A 21,953-nucleotide genomic window follows, 5' to 3' on the forward strand; every position below is an offset into this window, starting at 1 on the left:
AAGTTTTTTTTAAATGATAGGATATTATCAAACAATACAAGGAAAGGACACAGGAATTCCTGTAGTGGCTCCCAATGGCCAAAGCAAGGACTGCTGGAAATCAAAATAAATGATAATAATGAATACATATAATAATAATAATGAATACACTGAATAAAGTGAGTGTGCTCTAATATAAATGAATTAATTTTAACTGAAAGCTTGATGGAGTGGTATATACTTCTACAGAATCAGAGAAACTCCCATGAATATAATCATTACAAAGAAAATATAATTAATACACAGGAATTACTCAGGTGAGAAGCCTAGAAAAACTAACTATGATCAGATAAATACGGTAATACCTTCAGGAAAGGGATGAATAGAAATCAACTGGCACCTGATATTACAGAAAACAAACGCAGTATCATTTCTGTGATATTTTTGCAAAAAAAAAATGCATTTATGAATCTAATCATGAGGAAATACCAAATACTTTTCTCCAAAAGTGTCCAGATCATAGAAGAAAAGACTGGGAAACCTGAAGAAGCCATTAATGGAAACCAAAAAACCCAAAACAAAAACACCACCAACCTGAAAAGGGTTTGAGAATTAGTTAGAACTAATGTATTTTCCTTATTTTGATGATTATATTGTGGGAATGTGGGACATTATCCTTGCTTGTAGGAATTACAAACTGAAGTAGTTAAAGGAGTGATAGGGCATCACACTGGCAACTTACTGTCAATACAGGAAAAAGGTCCTTGTATTATACAGGTATTTTATTAGCTTATAACATATTTAAATAAAAAGTTTAAGGGATTACAATGTTATTCCTCTCCTTCATGACACCCAGATTTGATTCAACTAATAAGCAGTCTGTCTTAAATACTTGCGTATCAGTGGACACAGACCTATTGCCTCACTGTGTTCCACAACACAGAATTCCACTGATGGAGCCGAGCCGCAGGCTAACTGCTATTTTTGCAAAGCAGTAATGGGTCAAAGAACATGTGGATCTTCAAATGAAAATATTAATAAAGTTATCGCCCATAAGATAGCAAAAATTTATACACACACCAAGAATTTTTAAATCTTCCCTTTTCTCTATATCCTTTACTGAGACTGAGTATGAACAGAATTTAATGTTTGCCAATCTGTTGAGTGCAAAACTTTACCTTTCTTGGATTTTTATCTCCATTTCTTTAAATGAGACAACATTTTCTCTTGAATCTTTGGTCATTTAATTCCTGAATTAGCTCGTTGTATGTCAAATAGAACAACTCTTTGTGATCTGTCTTGCAAATAGCCATTCTCTGTGTCTTATATGTCTTTTGACACACTGTGGTTGATTTTGCCACAAAAATTTCTAGAGATTTTCCTTAGTTGAATGTATTGCTTAGAAAGTTTTCAAAGAATTACTAAATTTTTTCAGTTGATTTTAATCTAAAATTTTTATGTGGAATTTTTAACACTTAATGAAATAAAATAAGAGTATAGATATTTTGTTTTCTACTTGATTCTCTTTGGTGTTCTATATACATAATCATGTTTGACACCTGTAAAAGTTAATAGTGCCCTCCATTTTCTAATTCCTTACATCTCTTATTTGTAATGGTTTGGGTATCTGGAACATTGGTAAGAAAATGTGCTAGAATCTAATGAGGAGTGCTTCCTGTGGTTCACTATTAAACAGAATGATGAGTTGGCATTTACAACTATATAAAATATTCCAGCCAATCATGTTAAGGAATTCTGATGCCTTTCATCATCTACACAGATGATACATTATTTCTAATTAGTTCAGTAACATAAAAAGTGATTTTCTAATAAAATCATCTTTGTGTTCCTAGATGAATCCTAAATCTGAAATTTACTGCATAAAATAACTTCTGAACTGAGTGCAAAATAAAAGCCCCACAACTATAGGCCCTGCAATAGTGAGAATTCAGATGTAACACAATTACCAGTTGGCCCCCATCTTCTACAAGGACAAAGGGGAGACCACTATTTTGCAATATGAAACTGCATTTTATACAACTGAAATTTCTAGACCCCACCTATCACCTATGCTCAGGTTATATAGTTTACATGTTCATTTAGTAAGAAAATATTGTAAATATCAATTTTTCCTTGCCAAATACACTGACTATAAAAAAAATCACTAATTATAAAAGATTTCTCTAGTAATAATGATGAACTTTAAAAAATCATAATTGTTTTTAAAAGATGAAACCATGTACATTCTGACTCTAACCACAAAAAATTATAACAATGAAACTGTAATCAAGTCAGGAAGGGTTGTTTTTAAAATTAGCAAAAACACTTGTGCCCCCGAAATAGAACACAGCAAGAACGCAAACAATAAATAAAATTTTCAAGATCATTCTCAGTTCTGAAAGAAGCTGAAGAGTAAAAATCAATTTACCTGTATGATAAAAGTGGTAAAGCAGAAGTATTGGAAATAAAAATTAAAGTAATTATTTCCTCATTTTCCATATATTAATAGGTAACAAAACCAAACCTTAGAACCATAAACTACAGCATGGTTCTGATAAAAGAACAGCAATGGAGTTCAGTGGAATAGAGCTAAATGCAGAAGTAAACCTGGGTCAATTGATTTTTGACAAACGTGCTAATAAGGCATCCAATGGAGAAAGGAGTATCTTTTCAACAAATGATGCTGGTACAATAGGATATTCACAGCTGAAATGATAAATTTAGATCCTCACTTACCTCAACAACATGCACAAAAATTAGCTCAAAATGGATCTTAGATCTTAACCTAAGATGTAAAACTATAAAACTGAAAGAAAAAACTGAAGAAAAAAGATTTTTCTAGATGTAACACCAAAAGCACAAGTAATAAAAGAAAAGCTTAGAAAACTGGATTGGTCAAAATTTTAATTTTTAAGCTTCAAAGGACACCATTAAGAAAAGCCACAGTCTAAAAAATTTTGGACAAAAGACTTGTACCCATAATATATAAAGAACTCAAGAAAGAAAAGAAAGAAAAAAAAGAAAAGAAAGAAAGGGAAATAATGGACAACCCAATTTAAAATGTGCAATAAGATTTAAAAACACATTTCATCAAAGATATATGAATAACTAATAAGCACATTAAAAAAAAGATGTTCAACAAAGCATAAATACAGAACAGAAATAGACTCATAGACATAGAATACAGACTTGTGGTTTGCAGGGGGGTGGGGGGTGGGAAGAGATAGACTGGGATTTCAAAATTGTAGAATAGATAAACAACATTATACTGTATAGCACAGGGAAATATATACAAGATCTTATGGTAGCTCACAGAGAAAGGAATGTGACAATGAATATATATATGTTCATGTATAATTGAAAAATTGTGCTCTACACTGGAATTTCACACAACATTGTAAAATGATTATAAATCAATAAAAAAAGTCTAAAAAAAAAGATGTTCAATATCATTAGGAAAATGCAATTAAAAACCACAATTATATGACATACTGGAAGAGCAAGGAGACAGTAAACAGATCAGTGATGTCCAGGTATATGGAGGGAGAGAGAAATGAACAGGCAAAGCACAGAGTATTTTTAGGGCAGTGAAACTACTGTGTGTAATACTATAATAGTGGATGCATCTCATTATACATTTGTCAAAACCCAAAGAATGTACAAGACTCAACCCTGATGTAAACTATAGGACCCTGGGTGATGATGGCTCGTCAACTGTAACAAACGTACCACTTTGGTGCTGCTGTTAACAGTAGGGGGAAAAAAAAACAGTAGGGGAGGCTGCACATGTTGGGGGCTGGGGTAGAAGGCATATGGTACACTGTACTTTTGGTCTAATTTTGCTGTGAAACAAACTGCTCGAAAAAAAAAAATGTCCATTTAGCGGGTGAGGGTATAGCGCTGGTGGTAGAGCTCATGCTTAGCAAGCATGAGGTCCTGGGTTCAATCCCCAGTAGTATCTCCACAATAAATAAATAAATACTCCCCCAAAAAACAAATGAATGAATGAATTAATTGATTAATTAATTTTAAGAATGTCTATTTAAAAACAAAAGAAAGGAAAGAAGAAAAGGAGGGAGAAGAAAAAGAAGAAAACCACTAGAATTATGATAAAAATAGACAGTAACAAATGTTGGTCAAGATATGAAGAAACCAAAACCTTCTTACTGCTAAGAAAATAAAATGGTACACTTAGGAAAACAATTTGCCAGATAAGCACAGAGTTACCATAGAACCACAATTCACTCCTAGCTTTCTACCCAAAGGAAATGAAGACATATTTCCACACAGACACATATAGAGATGTTCATAGTATTACTCAAGACAGCCAAAAAGTGGAAACAACTCAAATGTCCATCAAAATGGTAAATGGATATAGAAAAAGTAGTATATCCGTATATTCAGGTATGAACTATTTACATATGCTACAACTTTTTTGAAGATGGGCCTCAAATCATGATGAAAAGTAAAAGAAGCAAAATGCAAAACACCATATAGTGTATGATTCCACTTGATGTGAAATGTACAGATAAGACAGATATATAAAACCTAAAAGTAGATTAGTCATGGGAACAGAGAGGGACGGCAAGTCGGTACCAGCTTTCCATTTGAGGTGATGGAAATGTGCTAAAATTTGATTATGGTGATTACTGCAAAACTATGTATTACTAAACATCACTGCATTTTACATTAAGGCAGGAAAATTTTGTGGCATATAAACTACATCTCAAAAATGCTACCCCCAAAAAAGTGTTTGAAATAACAGTATGAATGACATTTAAAAATAAGAATTAAACACCAAAAATGGCTTAGAGTTAAAAATGGTTTCCTTGGAGAGTGAACAAATGGGAATGCAAAGGGAAAAGAGAGAATCAAGAAGATGTTATATTGATTTTTGTAAAAAGCACTGTAGAACTAGATATTTATTATTATTATTATTCCTGCATAATTGGAAAAAACTTAATAAATTTTGTCTATAAATGTGTAATTAGCAACTGAAGCATTATGCTGTATATCAGAAACTGACATTGTAAACTGACTATATACTTCAATAAAAATAAATATGTACAAAAAAGTGTAATTAGCAATGAATTTCTAGCTACCATTTTATCAAACAAATTACTATCTTTTGGAATTTTGGTAAAATATGATAACATCAACAAATAATGTCATCATTGGAATAAATGTGCTCTGTCTAGTTCTCACCAAAATGGTAAGTAAGTAATAAGTCAAAATATAATCTTCTAAGTTAAGGGAAAGGCTTCTTTACTTAAATATCAAAACTGGATCTAACAGAACTAGTACATACCAGAATCTTCTGTGGGTTCAGTTTTCACTTTGATGGCGCCACAACTGAAAGGAAAAGAAGCCCTGATGAAGCTCTGCGTTGATGAGGGCCACTCACACAGCAAGTACTCAACTGCCCTGGATCTCAACGTATAAACTCACTCATCTGACCAAGCGCCATGCAAAACTGAGTCACTTTAAAATTTACGTATTTATTTCTTACGTAAGTATGAGCTGACAACTGACTTTAGTACTTTAATTCCAATCAACATTTTGGGGGGCAAAGTATAGCAAAACAACACAGGGTAGCAAATTCCATCTTACCATAAGGCCTTCCTAATCACAGTGTGGTCATCAGACCAATCACCCAGGAACTATTATCATTCAGAACTAAGTCAAAAGTATTTCCACAGGACCCCCAAATGATTCAATTGCATATTAAACTTCAAGATGTGTGACACAGGTCTTTCTAATATTTCTCAATAATTTAAACACTAAATTTAGTGAGCTGTGGAGGTTCACTGGTAATGAAATATGTTTACCTTCCACCTGGAGATAGCATTGACCTTTCAGCATCTGTAACCATCACACGACCACCTATATACAAAAAAACAAGATTAGATTTAGATTTAGATTTTTCCAACACTAATATTTTCAAAGAATGGACAAGGGGAGGTGTTCATAGCACTGGGTCATTAGAATGAGTATTGCGTTATTTTATAAGTGTCCTTGGTTCTCCCCTATAAGGAAGATAATTAAGGGTGATTATCACCTAACAGATTTATCCCCTCACCTACCAGAATCCTCCCTTTAACAGAAAAGTTGTTATTTTTTATCAATGAAACAAATAGAGCAATATACTATTACTCTAGTAATGCAGAGTAAGACAATATTGATGAATGAATGATGACCAAGATTTCTATTAAGAGTACATCTGGCAGAAGAACTGGAAAACAGTGACTGCTAACAGGTACAGAGGCTCTTTCTGAGGTAGTATAACAGGGATAAAAGACAAACATCTTGTAAATATACTAAAACCTACTGAACTGTACATCTTAAAATGGTGAATTTTATGTTTGTGAAAACAAAAATGGAAAAAAGAAAAAGACTGACCCCACCAAATGCTACCAAAGATGCAGAACAAGTATAATTCACATACTGCTGGTAGGAGCGTTAACTGAAACCACCACGTTGAAAGCCAGTTTGGCAGTTTCTTAAAAAGTTAAATATGTAACTACTATATGATTTCACCATTCCTTTTTAGGTATTTACCCAGGAGAAATGAAAATATGTCCACATAAAAACTTGGCACTCAAATATCCATAGTGGAATGGAAATCCAAATTTTCATGGGCAAGTGGATGAGTAAACAAACTGTAGTGTATCTGCACAGTGGAACACAAATCAACAATAAAAAGAACTACTGATACATGAAACACTGATAAATCACAAAACAAGCCAAACAAACAAAAAGGAGTACATACTATAAGATTCCATTTCTATAAGAAGTCTAAAAAATGCAAAAAAAATCTACACTGACAACAGCAAGATGAGTGGTTGCCTGCAGACAAGGCACAGAGACAAAAGGAGGAATTACCAAGGGGTTTGAGCAAACTTGAGGGTGAAAGATGCTTCATTATCTCGATTGCAGTGATGGTTTTCACAGTGTATACATGTGCCAAAACTTAGCAAACTGTAAACACGTGCAGTTTACTGTGTGTCAATTATATCTCAATAAAGCTGTTAAAATACTCTTAAACTGAAAAATACAATCCCCTTACAATCACAATTCTTCAATAGCTTTGAGAGTTGGTATGGCAAAAAAGCTGAACCATACAAACCATCCACTGGGATAACTCATTATTAAAACACCCTATAGAAATATTCTTTGATTAACCATCAGGCCCAAAGTTTCAAAATCAGTTTCTAGGATGAAGGACTTCATAAAATATAAATGACAAACTAAAGCTAACCTAGAAGACTTCAGAAAAAACAGAACTGATCATGAAAAAGTATGCATTTTAATTTAAACATGACAAATAACTATTCTTTCTCAATTTAAAAAAGGACATATACAAAAACCCACCAGCTAACATCATAATGGTGAAAGCCTGAATGGCTTCTACCAAATTTCAAGAACTAAGTTGCCGAAGTATTTCCAGGGGAAAATAGTCTTTTCAATGAGTTGGGGTGGAAAAATTAGATATCTACAAGCAAAAAGACGGATTTACAACCTTATCACATACCATATATAAAAATCAATGCAAATCTGATGATAGGGCTAAATGTAAAAATTAAAGCTATCAAACTTATAGAAAAAAACACGACAAATCTTCATGACCCTAGGTTAAGCACAGATTTCTTAGATACAAGGTCAAAAGCACAAGTGATATAAAAATAAACTGGACTTCATAAAAATTAAAAGTTTTTGTTTCTCAAAAGGCACTATCAAGCAAGTTAAAAGGCAACTTGCAGGATCTGACAAAATATTTATATCAAGAATATATAAAGAATTCTCAATTCGATAATAAAAAGGCAAAATAACCCAATTAAAAGCATGGGGAAAGGATCTGAACAGACATTTCCCCAAGGAATATACATGAATGGCCAATAACCACATGAAAAGATAAACATTATTAATAATTGGGGATATGCAAATCAAAATCACAAGATACCACTTCACATCCACCAAGATGACAAAAAACAAAAAGACATAACATACCAATAGGAATATAGAAAACTTGAACCCTCAAATGAAATGGTACAGCCACTTTGGAAAACAGTCTGGCAGTTTATAGAAAGTTACATGTTATAATGTAAAATTACCTAGCAATTCCACTCCTGGTTTTACATATTCAAGAGTAATTAAACTGTATGTCCAGACAAAAACTTACCAAGTACGTTCATAGCAGTATTATTTATAATAGCCAATGGAAACAATCTAAATGTCTATCAACTGGTGAATGGATAAAAGGGTGGTATGTTCACCCAATGAAATACTTACTACTCAGTAATGGAAAAAACTGATATAGCCAACAACCTGAATGAATCTCAACTGAATTATGTGAGTGAAAACAGCTAATTTCAAAAGGATGCATATTGTATAGTTCATTCATATAACATTCTAAATCTTAAAATTTTGACAACAGTTGTATAATTCTGTTTTTAAATTTTTTAAAGTGAATTTACCAAACATCACTGAACTATATACTTAAAACAGGTAAATTTTATGGCATGTCACTTACATCTCAAAAAAGCTTCTAAAAGTTCATCTTTTCATCATGGTGAGACTAAAACAAAGGTTACTTAATAAAAAACATACACTTGAGTGTCTATTATTTTGTCCCTTCTTGGTTACACTGGTTAAGGGGTTGCCAATGAGAATGGTTATTTACTTTTTAGAAAGTCTCAAACAAACCTGGCTCCAAAGAGTACTCATCTTCTAAACATTTCTTTTCCCTTCAAATGAAAGGGCTGGATTTTCTAGAAGCAAGTCCTATTGAAATCCTCCACATTCTTTAAGGGCCCATCTAAATGCCCTCTTCCTCATAAAAGCTTTCCTGGGCTACAAAAGAATGCTTCTTCCAATCAACTTCCACCAACCATTCCTACAGTGTGGACACTGTGCTCTTGATGTGGTGACCTTCTGGACTTTTCATCTCCACCATTAGACTACCAGCCCTAAAAAGCTTTAATGCTTACACATGGTTGTGTATTCCCCTCATCTAATCTTGTGCCCAGGATTTTCACACCAGGATGTTCAATGGACATTAGGTAAATTAAATCCTACTTATAATTCTGGGAAATGAGGGCAGATCGAGTATTTGACCTTACACATTGCAAACATAAAACCTTGAATACATCCTAAAGTAAGTAGCTGAGCTGAAAACAAAGAATAAGTCTCTGCTTTTTTAGCTCAATGACTTCTCACTGGTTTATGTAAACATCATAATACTCCACTCCAAAAAGTCTTACATCATACTCTCAAAAAAAATAAAGAAACAATTAAAATGTATTAAATTTGATACAACAGGTTTAGGAACCCATCTAGTTATCATGTAAGCAAAACAATCACTTACCTAGGTGCTTCTTTGGCTCTAGGAAAGGTCTGTATTAAAACAAAACAAAAAAACTACATGTGAATATATAAAACTGTCATACAGCATAAATTTAAATGAGTTCTACAGCAAATAAGAATTTTTAATACTATATTAAAATAAGCTGAATATTCAAGCTTATGTGAATAAACTGTTGAGGGCAAGAGATAAAGTATTTCACCTCTTAATGATAAAAGAAATCCCTGCTTTGTTCTCCAAAATCCATTTCAGGGTTGCAAGATCATAGTTCTCAGGGTGTTTAAAGGCAACTCCTTCTGGAAGCCCCTGCACTACCACAGCTGACTGATCCCGTAGCATCTTTTCATATGGAACAGGTACCACTGTTGATTTGCCTAAAGCTTTCCCTGGGGTTAAGGGACAGGAGTGAGATAGAAAGAGGATAATCATTAAATGGTAAGATTAAAAAAACGAAACCATTATTAGTTTATCATGGCTTAATAAATGATATTTGTATTTTGGTAATCTGATTTCAAAACCACTTTCAAATACTACAGGGTCCTATTCCCAGAAGTCTAAACCTGAAATGAATCCAAAGTGCCAAAAATGAAACTATATAAAATGTTTCTATAAACCACTCCCACACAAAAAGAACAATGGTCCCATCCTGGTATAACATAATCTTCTCACATACAATTCAGCTTCAGAACACAGAAGTCTGACAAATCCAACTGTTACCATAAAATACCAGGCAATTTGTGGCTGATACTCTCATTGAAAACTTATTAAACTCAACCTACATTCACAAATGAGTACATCTGTCATCCCTTTGTGTGTATCAGGCAGAGAGCTCACAGATGCTAGGAACCCCATCCCTCAGAGTTGAATTTTACCTACAACCTCACAGTGTAACCTTTATCCTCCCTGCTTTCTCCCTTTTTCTTTAAAAGAACTTTATTTCACACATAATTGGATTAACCAAGTTGTTGTTTATCCCCCAGGGTCTTGGTGAGATCAGCATTACGTGTCAAAAATAAACAACGTTCTTTCGGATTATTATGATGTGTTGCTGTAGTTTCTTGGGTGGGGGATGCTGACAGTGGAGAGGCTGTGCATGTGTAGGAGAAGGGGGTACAGGAACTCTGTACTTTCCTTTTAATTTTGTTGTGAACCTAAAACTAGTCAAAAAAAAAATTTAATAGCTACATTTGTTTCTAGGTTCCTACAAACTGGAAATAGAAAGTGAGGTCATTTCTATAAAATCTACTTTATCCGGAAAGAAAAAGGAAAAGCAGGGAGGTGGGGTGTGTGTGAAAAAAAGTGAAGTTATTCATAGTGTCAACTCAATATTTAGGAATTAATCCATTCAATTTGTGAGTGTGTTATATGATTGTTAAGTCAACTATGTAAGCTACTCTTTAGAAAACTCAACTATATAATGCATCTTTTAGAAAATTCAAGTGTATAACCCTACCATAGCAAAAGCAGAAATAGTCCTCAACTGTTTTTCTGAGTGTTTCAATCTCTACAGCATCTACACTCATCCGATTGCCCTGGGTTGTAGACTTCATTTTATGCATCTCTGCAGCCTTTTCTTCTTCTTCAACACCTGTAAAATATCAATGATATAAAAGGCCCATATTCATTATCTTAATATTTGACTTTTACTAAGAATATTTTTTCTAATGCTAACATTTATGATTTGACAGAAAGGAAAGTGAGGGGAGGAACTTTAAAAACACAAGCCTAAAAGACATAAATGACTTGAATGGAAATAAGAAATGGTGATCATCTCTGAAATAAGTGTAACTATAACTAAAAATTCTACAAAGTACAAACTAGGTACTAGTAGTTTTAAATAGAAAAAAAAAATCCGAAGAGTAATTTATCAGCGACAAATTTGATACAGGAAGATTATCACCACAAAAAACATCCTTGGCTTGTAAAGTCCAACACAATACACTAGACACTTACAGCTACTAAGCACTTGAAATGCGACCAATCCAAAATAAAATGTGTTACAAGTTTTCAATATTCACTGGATTTTGAAGACTTTGTACAAAAAATAATATGTAAAATGCTCATCAATAATTTTTCATATTGATTACAAGTTGAATGATGTTTTAAGTGTCTGGTTAAAACATAATCACTAAAATAAATTACTTGCTTCTCTTTACATTGTACTAGAAAATTTAAATCACCTAAGTGGTTTTTCTTTTGGATTCATTTTTTCTATTGGATAGTACTTCTCAAAACCCTGGAAAAGAGCTTAGAATTCTCCCCCAAGAATTTCTAAAACTGAATCATGTATCTATTAACTAGGTTTCAGAAGACAACTATTGAGCCTTATCTGCAAAATAATTTATAGAGACAAATATTAGGTACTTAAGAATTATATCCAAAGATTATTCTGTTTGGCATCAAATTATTGGTAACAAAAAAGTATGAATACTAATAGGCAAGGACTGCAATTTGCAAGTGAGGACAATTCCCCAAATGCTTAGTCCTAACCACTGAAGAACCACATCAGCAAGGCAGTATAGGGAATGGGACTATAAACACAGCTGCCAGTGGGATTACAGTATTCATAGGACAGATGGTAGCTGATATACACATAATCAAAGCAACATTATTAGTATAACTTTAAATATACAAACATAATCAAAGTCTTTAAAATTCTCAAATTGATAAAAATAATGGAAAAAATTTTAAATAATTACTATCATGAATCTTAAAAGAATATAGCTGGGGCAGAATATAGGGGAGGGGAGAAGATATGTTTTTTAAAAATACAATTGAGAATTGAAATTAGTGAATTAAGAAAACTATTTTTATTCACCCATTATCTGCTCAATTTATCATGAACTGGATCTAACTTGATAATGGAAATTTATGTTTGGATCTTACAGACATATGTATTATATGCCTATAGATGTCTTTAAGAAAATGCTGTATCACTGAGTTAATGTAAAACCTACAGTGTTAGGGTAAACACAGATATCTAAACTGCCATGCTGTGAGAGGTCCTAGGTATTAACATCCTATAATAAATTTCTCTGTTGCATTTGTTCCAGTGTCAAGGATACTGAGTGGATGAACTCCCAACTGGAGGATGGCTAAACTCACTGAGGACTCTAACAAGATGACTCAACTGAGTTGAGGAGACATGTTTAACTGTGCTTCATGCTTACACAAATTTAACGCACAGAGAAAGACTTGTTTTTTAACACACCACATATCAGGAAAAGAACTGCCTATTTGAATGAGAACTGTTAATCAATTTAAATTTTTTCTACCTCCTCTCTAACGTGTTTCACCACCCGGGTAATGTCAAGCAAGGAGCACAATACATTAAACATTTACTATTTTTTTAAGCTCTGCAGTCTTTTCCCTGCTATGTTACCATGTCAGTGATTCATTTTGAACATTCTGAAATGTCTCCATGGACACTTCAGAGTTTTTTAGGTATAAATCTCATTCTGCTTTAGAATAAAGTATGACATGTGTTATCCGTAAATAGGCTTAATATTTATGAAATACAAAAAATAAAAAAAATACTTACAGTATTTAACAAAATCTTTCTGAAAATCCTTTCTGGTATTGACAAAAGCACGTCCTCTCTCGGTTCCAACAACAAACACGTCTGTTTCATATACTGCAATGCAGGCCACTTCTGCCTTGGACTTTGCCAGTTCTTTACACTGAAATGCAAGTATCAAATATTATGTTACATACAAATATTTAAAAGTACTGTTTCTGCTGGATGAATAAAAAACCTTATCACTTGAACTGTCTTAATACCTAATCTGTAATCCGGTGAATTTCCTTGTTTCTGGCCTTAAGTTATCATATACAGGAGAGTCCCCCATTTTTTAAGGTACCTCTCTTTCTAAAGTTTTTCATCCTGATTTTAGACAGAAGTCACAGAATTTATAATAAAAAAGGCAAAAGTCTTTTGTATTCTGTTATAGGTCAAGAAACAGACACAGATTTGCATACAGGCTTACTGGAGAGTTCTCCCAGTAACACCACCTGTGCAGCTGTAGGGGAGCAGGAATCTGCAGAGGGAGAACTGATAGCTGCACAGATGCATCGCAGGAACTCTGGAGCTGGGACTGGGGTCCTCCAGAGACCCTGGGCAAGGGAGCCTCTAACTTAACTTATAGAAGCTGGGAGATTGGTGCCACTAGTCCTGAAGAGCGGGACTGGAAGCCACATTACAACTTCCACCACATAATCCCACATCCACAAGTATCTCCATATGTATATACCATTGGAATCCTATTCAGATGAGTACACTTCTACTAAGCATATTCCTATGAGATTAAACATTCTTTAAAATCTTAATAGAGTATATATACCATTCCATTTTATGAATAAACAATAATTCATTTAGAGCAAACCCTGTGAAAATGTTGGTAATTCCAATTATCACTCCTAAAATAAGCATTGAAACAATAATCTGGGAACAAAATGTTTGTGTATCTTGAATGACTATCTCAGAAGAGAGTCAGACATGAAACAACAGTCGAAAATAAGACTCTCAAAACCAACTGAAAATTGCTTTCTAAGAAGGTTCTATCAGTTTACACTCCCACATGCACTTCCAGAGGAGCTAACTCACAATATCCTAGCAAATATTGTGCAACTTCCTCAGAAACACTATAAAAGGATACTTTAGTATAATGGATAATCCACTGATTAGCATTAAAATTAAAGAGGATTCTACCTTAGTTTTCTGTAAATCAGCCTATCTTTTGCTTCTTTTTCTAATGTTAGTGTGTTTCTCTATTGATAAAAGTGTCTCGCTGATTTTAGGCATAGAAAAGCTGTTTATGGAATTAAGTACATAATTACATATATTTTCCTCCGGTTTTTAAAATTTCTCAATATAACTATCTTTTATTTTTACTCATCTAGAATTTAACCTGACATATAACATTTTTTTTGCCAAATAGCCTGCTTACAGTATCATTTGTTCTTTCTGTTTTGTTTTTTGGTGGCAGTGGAGGCAATTAGGTTTATTTATACAGTATCATGTGTTGAAAACTACAGCTTCCTCCATTTTGTTTTTGATTATAATAACCACCATCTAATTTCTTAAATGGAAATTACTTGGTAAAATACTGCTTTAAAACAGTACCTTGAATAAGTAATTTTATACCTACTTTTAGAAATCTTTTGAACTGTAATAAAGCCACAGTAGAGAACTTGGGAGGTGATCCAACAACCGTTCCCAGCTTGAAGAACAATGCTGTACAACAATGCTGTACTAAAATTTTGCTATATTACATTTATATGAGATGTATTGAGGCTGCTCACCTGTAAGGAACTAGTATTTACTTACCTTGTGGTAAATGGGGGTGCATTCTTGCTGCACTATCCACACTCTTAGTTGGACAACCCTGTCACCAAAGGCAGTATTTATGAAACAGCAAAGCAAGATTCATGTACTGTCCAAGGATTAGATCAAAGAAATGTATGGGGCAAGTGAAGGATGAAGCCGACCTATACACCTACAATTATACTTCATCGTGTACAGCTAGGAACATGAGGAGGGATACTTTTAGCCCTGCTGGTGAGGACGAAATAAAAGCTGCCAAAGATGGGAAAACTACAAGACATTCTAAGGAAGAGAACAGGTCCTATGTGATCCTGTGTCATTCTACATGGAGAAAAATATTTTAAAAGGTATTTAATATCAATAGAGTAAAATTTAATCTCTAAATAATTAACATTACAGCCACAAATTTTGGTGGTTTTATGATCACAAGAGAAATGAGTGACACTCAGAAAGTAATAGTATACAGTCACTAACCATTCTAAAGTTTTCTTTAAGGAGTTAGTTTTTAGAAAATTCTTAAATAGTAGAAAGAAAGGGGGGAAAATAGCCTCATGGAAAAACAAAAAAGAATCCAGACTATGCCATATTGACACCTGTAAGGTTAAAAACTATGTAATATTAATATAATACTAATATAATGCACAGCCTCCTCCTGCTTAGAATATTTAATTTCACTGTGTTAGAGAATACCTAAGTCTAATGCTTTTTAAATCTATGAGCTCAAATATACACTCATAAAAACATAAGCAAATTGTATTACCATCATAGTATACAGAAGTACAGCAAAAGAATAACACTTAATATTTTGTAATTATGTACCTAAGTTTTAAAAAAAATAAAGTACTAACAATACATATTTGGTAGGTCATACAATACAGTTAATTATGAACACATAGCACAATAAACTATAGATATAAAATAGTAAATATGCTCCTATGGCCCCAAAACATGGTAATGTTCTTTATAGCACCACATTGTAATATACAAACTCACTCTGAGTAACTTCAAATACCACACTTAAATTCAAAGGTAATGCTTGCAAATCAAAGGGTTGCCTAAGATACTGGGAGGTAAAAAACTGAAATTAAGTGTAAGAAATTACACATTCAGGTAAGTTCAGAACATTCTGAAACATGGTATGCAATAAAATTTGATTTGAAAGGCTTAAATCCCATAACTATTATTCAAGCAAAAACCCTGTATTTGTTAAAACTGAAAGTCATATTGTAGTTTCCAAAAACAAATCAATCTCATTCACAAACCCAATCTTATCCAACTCTGGAAACTTTTATAGAACTGCAAAGTCATCTCACCATGGACTCAAGAGCAGACATGAGGAACGTCACCACCATCCTGCTCTCTGAGGATTCCTCATCTTCCACAGGCAGGGTAGACATTGCTACTTGGGCCATGATCCCTAGGAAAAAGAAGTATTAAGAAAGTGAGTGGTAGAAATTGAGCGTCCTTCTCAACATACATTTACAAATGTGAGGGTCTTACCACAGATTGCCTAATTTACAGTTTTCTTACATAAAAGGAAAAAAATAAGACTCAAAAACCAAGTTTTGTATTTGTTTCAAACTCCTATTATCCTATAAAACAGAAAACCTATTCCCTAACTTTCCATCTAGTTTTATTTCCATAAATTAGGTCAGCTTCACCTCCCAAAATAAATTCAGATGTCACCCAGAACCAGTTAAATATTTTCCCAGGTGAGAGAAAGAGGTGATGCACTTCACAATCCAGTGGTAAGTTTATCACAGTTCAGCACAGAAAACAGATGCAAAGTTCCCTTCCTCTCACGCACACACTGATTACCCACTAGTGGGTCAAGTAGACTGAGGCTAGGGGAAAGAGAAACTCTTTCTTACTAAGGAAATAGGTTGCAGGACAAAGAACACTTAAGATTCCTTTATAATATATTCTCTTTAGAAAACAGTTTCTTTTTATTTTTATCTTTTTCTGTTCTTTTGTTTCCTTTTGTAATATGAAAACAAATATATGCATGTTCCTGTATGGCTGAAACATTATGCTGTACACCAGAAATTGATACAACATTGTAAACTGACTCTACTTCAATATATATACAAAAAAAAAAAAGGAAATAGGTTGCAAGACAAAGAACACCTAAGATTCCTTTCTAATACATTCTCTTTAGAAAAGTTTTTTTATCCTTTTTTGTTCGTTTCCTTTTAAAAAAAATCTTTTTTGTTTCTTTTCTTTTAATGGGGGAGGTAATTTTAGGTTTTTTTTGTTTGATTTGTTTTTGTTTTTCAGAGGTACTAGGGATTGAATCCAGGACCTTGTGCACCCTCCCACCTAGAAAAGTTTCTGATACTTTGGTATCAGCAAAGAGCCTCAACTGAATTTCAAGCACTATAAAAATACAACACATAAACATGCACTATTACATGTTGGCAAGGATGTGGTGAAATTGGAATCTTTATGCATTGCTCTTAGGAATGTAAAATGGTGCATCCACTGTGGAAAAGTTTGGCGGTTCTTTAAAAAGTTAAACAGAATCACCATGATGCAGTGATCCCACTTCTGGGTATATATCCAAAAGAACTGAAAGTGGAGTTTTGAACAGATGTTTCTTTATGTTTATGTTCACAGCAGCATTACTCACAATAGCCAAAGGTGGAAACCCAAGTATCCATTGTCAGGTGAATGGGTAAACAAAATGTGGTATGTAAATACAATGGAATGTAATTCAGCCTTAAAAAGGAATAAAGTTCTGATACATGCCTCAATAGACAAATCTTGAAAATATTATTCTAAGTGAAATAAGCCAGACACAAATGGACAAAAGTTGTGTGATTCCACTCGCATGAGATTACCCATAATCAAATTCATAGAGACAGAAAGTAGAATGGTGGCTGCCAGGAACTAGAAGGAGGGAGCAATGGGAAGTTATCATTTAATACATACAGAGTTTTATGAGTTTGGGATGATGAAAAAGTTCTGGAGATAGATAGCAATGATGGTCGCACAACAATGTGAATGTACTTAATGCCAGGGGAACTGTATATTTAAAAATTATTAAAATGGTAAATTTTATGTTACATGAATTTTATCAAAATTAAAAAATTAAAAAGCAAAAATACATCACATAAAAGACATTCTAAGAAGCCAAAATCGAAAGCAAATTTTAAAAATCCTAATACGCCATTCTAAGTGCAGTAAGCCAGAAAAAGAAAGAAAAATACCGTATGATATCACTCATATGTGGAATCTAAAAAAAGAAAAAAGACACTAATGAAATTACCTAAGAAAAAGAAACAGACTCACAGACATAATAAACAAACTATGGTTACCAGGGGGAAAGAGGGTGGAAAGGAATAAATTCGGAGTTTGAGATTTGCAAATATTAACTACTATATATAAAACAGATAAATAACAAGTTTTTCCTGTATAAGCACAGGGAACTATATTCAATGTCCTGTAGTAACCTATAATGAAAAAGATATGAAACCAAATATATGTACATATATGTATGACTGAAATGTTATGCTGTACATCAGAAGTTGACAAATTATAAACTGACTATACTTCAGTTAAAAAAAAAAAACCTATGTGGTTGCCTATGGCTCCCTCCTTTTCAGAGACGGCCCACCCTCTGTCTTTGGAGTGTATACCTACTTTTACTTTAACCTGAGCACCCAACCCCCATATCTCACGGTCTTTCTCTTGCCTTCTGAAGCAGCCTACACTATATGCAGTATGTATCTCGCTAAATAAATCTACCTTTACTCAAAAAAAAAAAGAAAAAAACCTATGTATGTAGATTAAAAAGTAAGTAAAAATCCTGACACTGAAAGAAATGGTTTTCTATAAATAGTATGCAAATTACATGCCTATTAAAAAGTATCCTTTTCAATTTAGTTAAATTAATTCCAGTTTTAACAAGAGACCAAATAATCTAATGAAATTAATACAAAAGAATGACTAAAAAATTAGACTGGAACCATGAATAGGAATTCTAAAAACACATCTATGTATATAAATTAATTTATTAAAGACAATTGAGTATTTCTTAACTGAAGGCCCAATATTCCAGAGAACATGTAGAGCTCTTAGCATGAAAATTTTGGCTAAAAATGTGTATTATTAAAGAGAATGACCAGGGAAGGAAAGTGGGGCAAGATAGCAGAGGGAATTAAAACATACAAACTACTATATATAAAATAGACAAGCTACAAGGACAGCACAGGGAATATAGCCAATATTTTACAATAACTTCAAATGGAGTATAATCTATAAAAATACTGAATCACTATTGTATACCTGAAATGAATATATTGTAAAAATCAACTATATTTCAATTAAAAAAAGAGGACGACCTATTTCCCTATTATTAAAAACTGCAATCTAGCTCCACCATTTGTTAGCATGTGAATTAACTGCTATGCTCGATTTGGGCATCAAAAAGTAATAAAGTGTACATATTTAGGAAATTAAATTTTTATAATAAAAAATTGACACTTTCCCCCATATCTGTTAACAAATAGAAATAATTCTGTTTCCTAAAACAGGATCACTATTCTGATGGGAGAAAGAATCAAAAAAGGCTGCACCAAGCAAGAGAATGGTTAGATCGTGGAAATTATTTTCCATAACAGCCTAGGTCTTATTCTTCTCTCTCGGATAAATAAGTTTAAGTAAATTTATAATACAATGTGGCTCAGTCAGTGTGGACAACAGAAATACTATTTTTCCATAAGAGAACATTCACTTAAGAGTATACCATCATTATTTCTGAAAGTTCATAATATTTTTTAATAATTTCACTTTTCCTTTCATTCTCCAGCAAGAAAAAAAGATGTGTTCTCATTTTATAAATGCAATGATTTGTCAAGGTCATCTAGCCTCTATGAGAGTCAGAATATAACACTAGGACAGTTTTTTGCCTTGTGCTGTTTTCACTTCTCACCTTCAATTGCCACACATCTGCTATGATGTCAGTCACATTCACTGTGAGTTAAGAAATGGGAGGGACGCCACACCAACAGCCCGTGGGGATGCCACAGGCGATGAGAGGTCCTACTCCATTACCAGAACGTTTGGGGAGTACCTTAGTATTTCTGATGGGAAGAACCTTACAGGTGACCCAGTCCGGTCAGGCTCGATGGGGAAGGATGCATTTTGTTTGGGGCTTTCTGCTCTCTAGAAATGGCTGCATTTGGATTACAAGAGAAATTCAGAGAACTGTTCTTTTCCTGTCCCAAGAGGTCATTCCCCTGGATAGTCCTCAGTCAAGACTGTTCGTGGAACATTCTCTGCACCCCTCACTTGGTGACTGTGCCCTCTCCTCCCTTTCCCAGAAGGAAACTGCCATCATACCGTGGCATTAAAACACTAGAGGACACACCAGGCCAGGCTGGTGATGCAAGCTTACAGAAGCATGAGGTATGATGGGCTGGTCCTGACAGAACTGGTGGCCAGAAAAGCCAGTTGTGAGTTCCCCAGACTGCCAACCAGCTCCAAGACCCCAGTGGGCAGCCCTCAGCCTTCTCTTCTGTAAGCAGAGACACTAAGTCAACCACTTACTATGAAGGTTCCTTTCACTTCTCACTCTATAAATCCCTTCAATTTAAAGTAAGAGCTTAGAGCTCACAGCGAAAAAAAAAATGTGACAATGAATATATGTATGTTCTTGCATAACTGAAAAACTGTGCTCTACAATGTAATTTGACACATTGTAAAATGACTATAACTCAATGAGAAAGTATTTTAAAAAAAAGCTCAGATAAACAATACGTTTCTAGTATATATTCATTTATCTTGCAGTAACCTATAATGAAAAAGAATATGAAAATGAATATATATATATGTATGACTGAAATGTTATGCTATACACCAGAAATTCATGCAATATTGTAAACTGAAAAAAAATTTAAAAAAGAGCTCAATAGACAAAAAAAAATTTATTAAATATATCTATAATGCTTTATTGGTCATTTTTTAAATATTCACAATAACCCTGTGAGGAAGAAAGAAAGAACATAAAAGCAGAATGATAGTATCCAGAGAGTCTAAAAAAAGACCTTTAAAGGAGATAGTGTCTCATAAGCTACTAGAGCAGGAACCATGCAGTCTTCTTCCATTTTAATTTAAACAGCACATATATGTGTGTATGTGCATCACTAGAAAAGAACAGCAACAACAAAAAAAATCACCAGGATATGATCTGTCATTATCTGTCACATCATAACTTTAATTGGAAGTCTCCCAATTAAAGAGGACATGAAACCAAAAATTTAAAGTAACTAAAATGGAACTAACACAACATTGTAAATCAACCATACGTCAATTTAAAAAATTATTTTAATGGGACAGTCACCTCTGCACTCGTAATGAATGCAAATAGGCATGATTCGTACTTCTAAACTTCATTAATAATAGTTCTCGGAACAAAAAGGAAAAGGACCAAAATGATCATGTACTCCATGAATCAGTAAATACAGAAACAATGGATCCCTTTTAATCTTTTTAAATACAGAGAAGGAAGAAAAACTGAACTGAGATAATTCACAAGGCGAGGCCAGTCTTAGACAAGCAAATGACTTCTCGATGTGGAACATAATACTTGCTCTCCCATTATGTATCTCTGGTGCTGTCTTGGTAAAGGAAGTGGTGTGGGGAGAAGAAGTGATCTCACTATACGAAAGAAGGCAATCATCCAAGGCAGAAAACCAGCAGTCAAGGAAAAACCTGGAGTAGTATCCCTCTAGAGATGCGGTAACCAACATGGAAGCCAATAACCACATGTAGCTATTTAAATTTAAGATTACATAAAATTAAAAATTCAGTTCCTCAGTAGCTTTAGCCACGTTTCAAGTGCTCAGCAGCCACATGTGACTACTGTATTAAAGAATCACAGATAAAGAACTTTTTCATTATCACAAAAAACTATACTGCTATGGAGATTACACCGTGCTGAGTAAACGTTTAAATTCTCATGACCTCTTGAGCCACCATGGTAGGAGCTGTAGCAAAAGAGTTAACCAAGGGAATAAGAACCAGGATACAAAGGTCCACCCCAACGCCATGTGAGCATTTGCCACTGCCATTTTCCAAGGATTACTGCTGAGAGTATCCTCACACAACAGTTAGCAACGTAGACTGCCTGAGAAAAAGAACAAAGAAAAGGAACACAGAAGTACACTTTTATGATATACTAGAGTTAAAATGCACACACAAAACATCCAGAATATAGATTCTCAGAGTAAGTTAAACTTCCAGGGGGTGGATATAGCTCAGTGGTAGAGCACTTGCTTAGCACACATG

The 21,953-nt window shown here is 33.7% G+C and overlaps 1 protein-coding gene across 6 annotated transcripts in view; it reads right to left on the bottom strand.

Moving 5' to 3' along the window:
* Positions 1-21,953, bottom strand: part of GTF2I (general transcription factor IIi) — a 93,819-nt gene that overhangs the window by 55,150 nt on the left and 16,716 nt on the right. For all 6 annotated transcript variants that reach the window (XM_031432759.2, XM_031432762.2, XM_031432758.2 and 3 more), the window contains 7 exons: positions 15,977-16,080; positions 12,882-13,020; positions 10,794-10,928; positions 9,543-9,726; positions 9,344-9,372; positions 5,808-5,862; positions 5,288-5,331 (listed from right to left, as the gene is read on the bottom strand). In XM_031432759.2, the coding sequence (XP_031288619.1) occupies positions 5,288-5,331; positions 5,808-5,862; positions 9,344-9,372; positions 9,543-9,726; positions 10,794-10,928; positions 12,882-13,020; positions 15,977-16,075 (685 nt within the window). In that variant the 5' untranslated portion in view covers positions 16,076-16,080. Of the gene's footprint in view, positions 1-5,287; positions 5,332-5,807; positions 5,863-9,343; positions 9,373-9,542; positions 9,727-10,793; positions 10,929-12,881; positions 13,021-15,976; positions 16,081-21,953 lie in introns of those variants that run through there.

This window comes from Camelus dromedarius, chromosome 24 (genome assembly GCF_036321535.1).
Source record: "Camelus dromedarius isolate mCamDro1 chromosome 24, mCamDro1.pat, whole genome shotgun sequence".
Taxonomy (NCBI): domain Eukaryota; kingdom Metazoa; phylum Chordata; class Mammalia; order Artiodactyla; family Camelidae; genus Camelus; species Camelus dromedarius.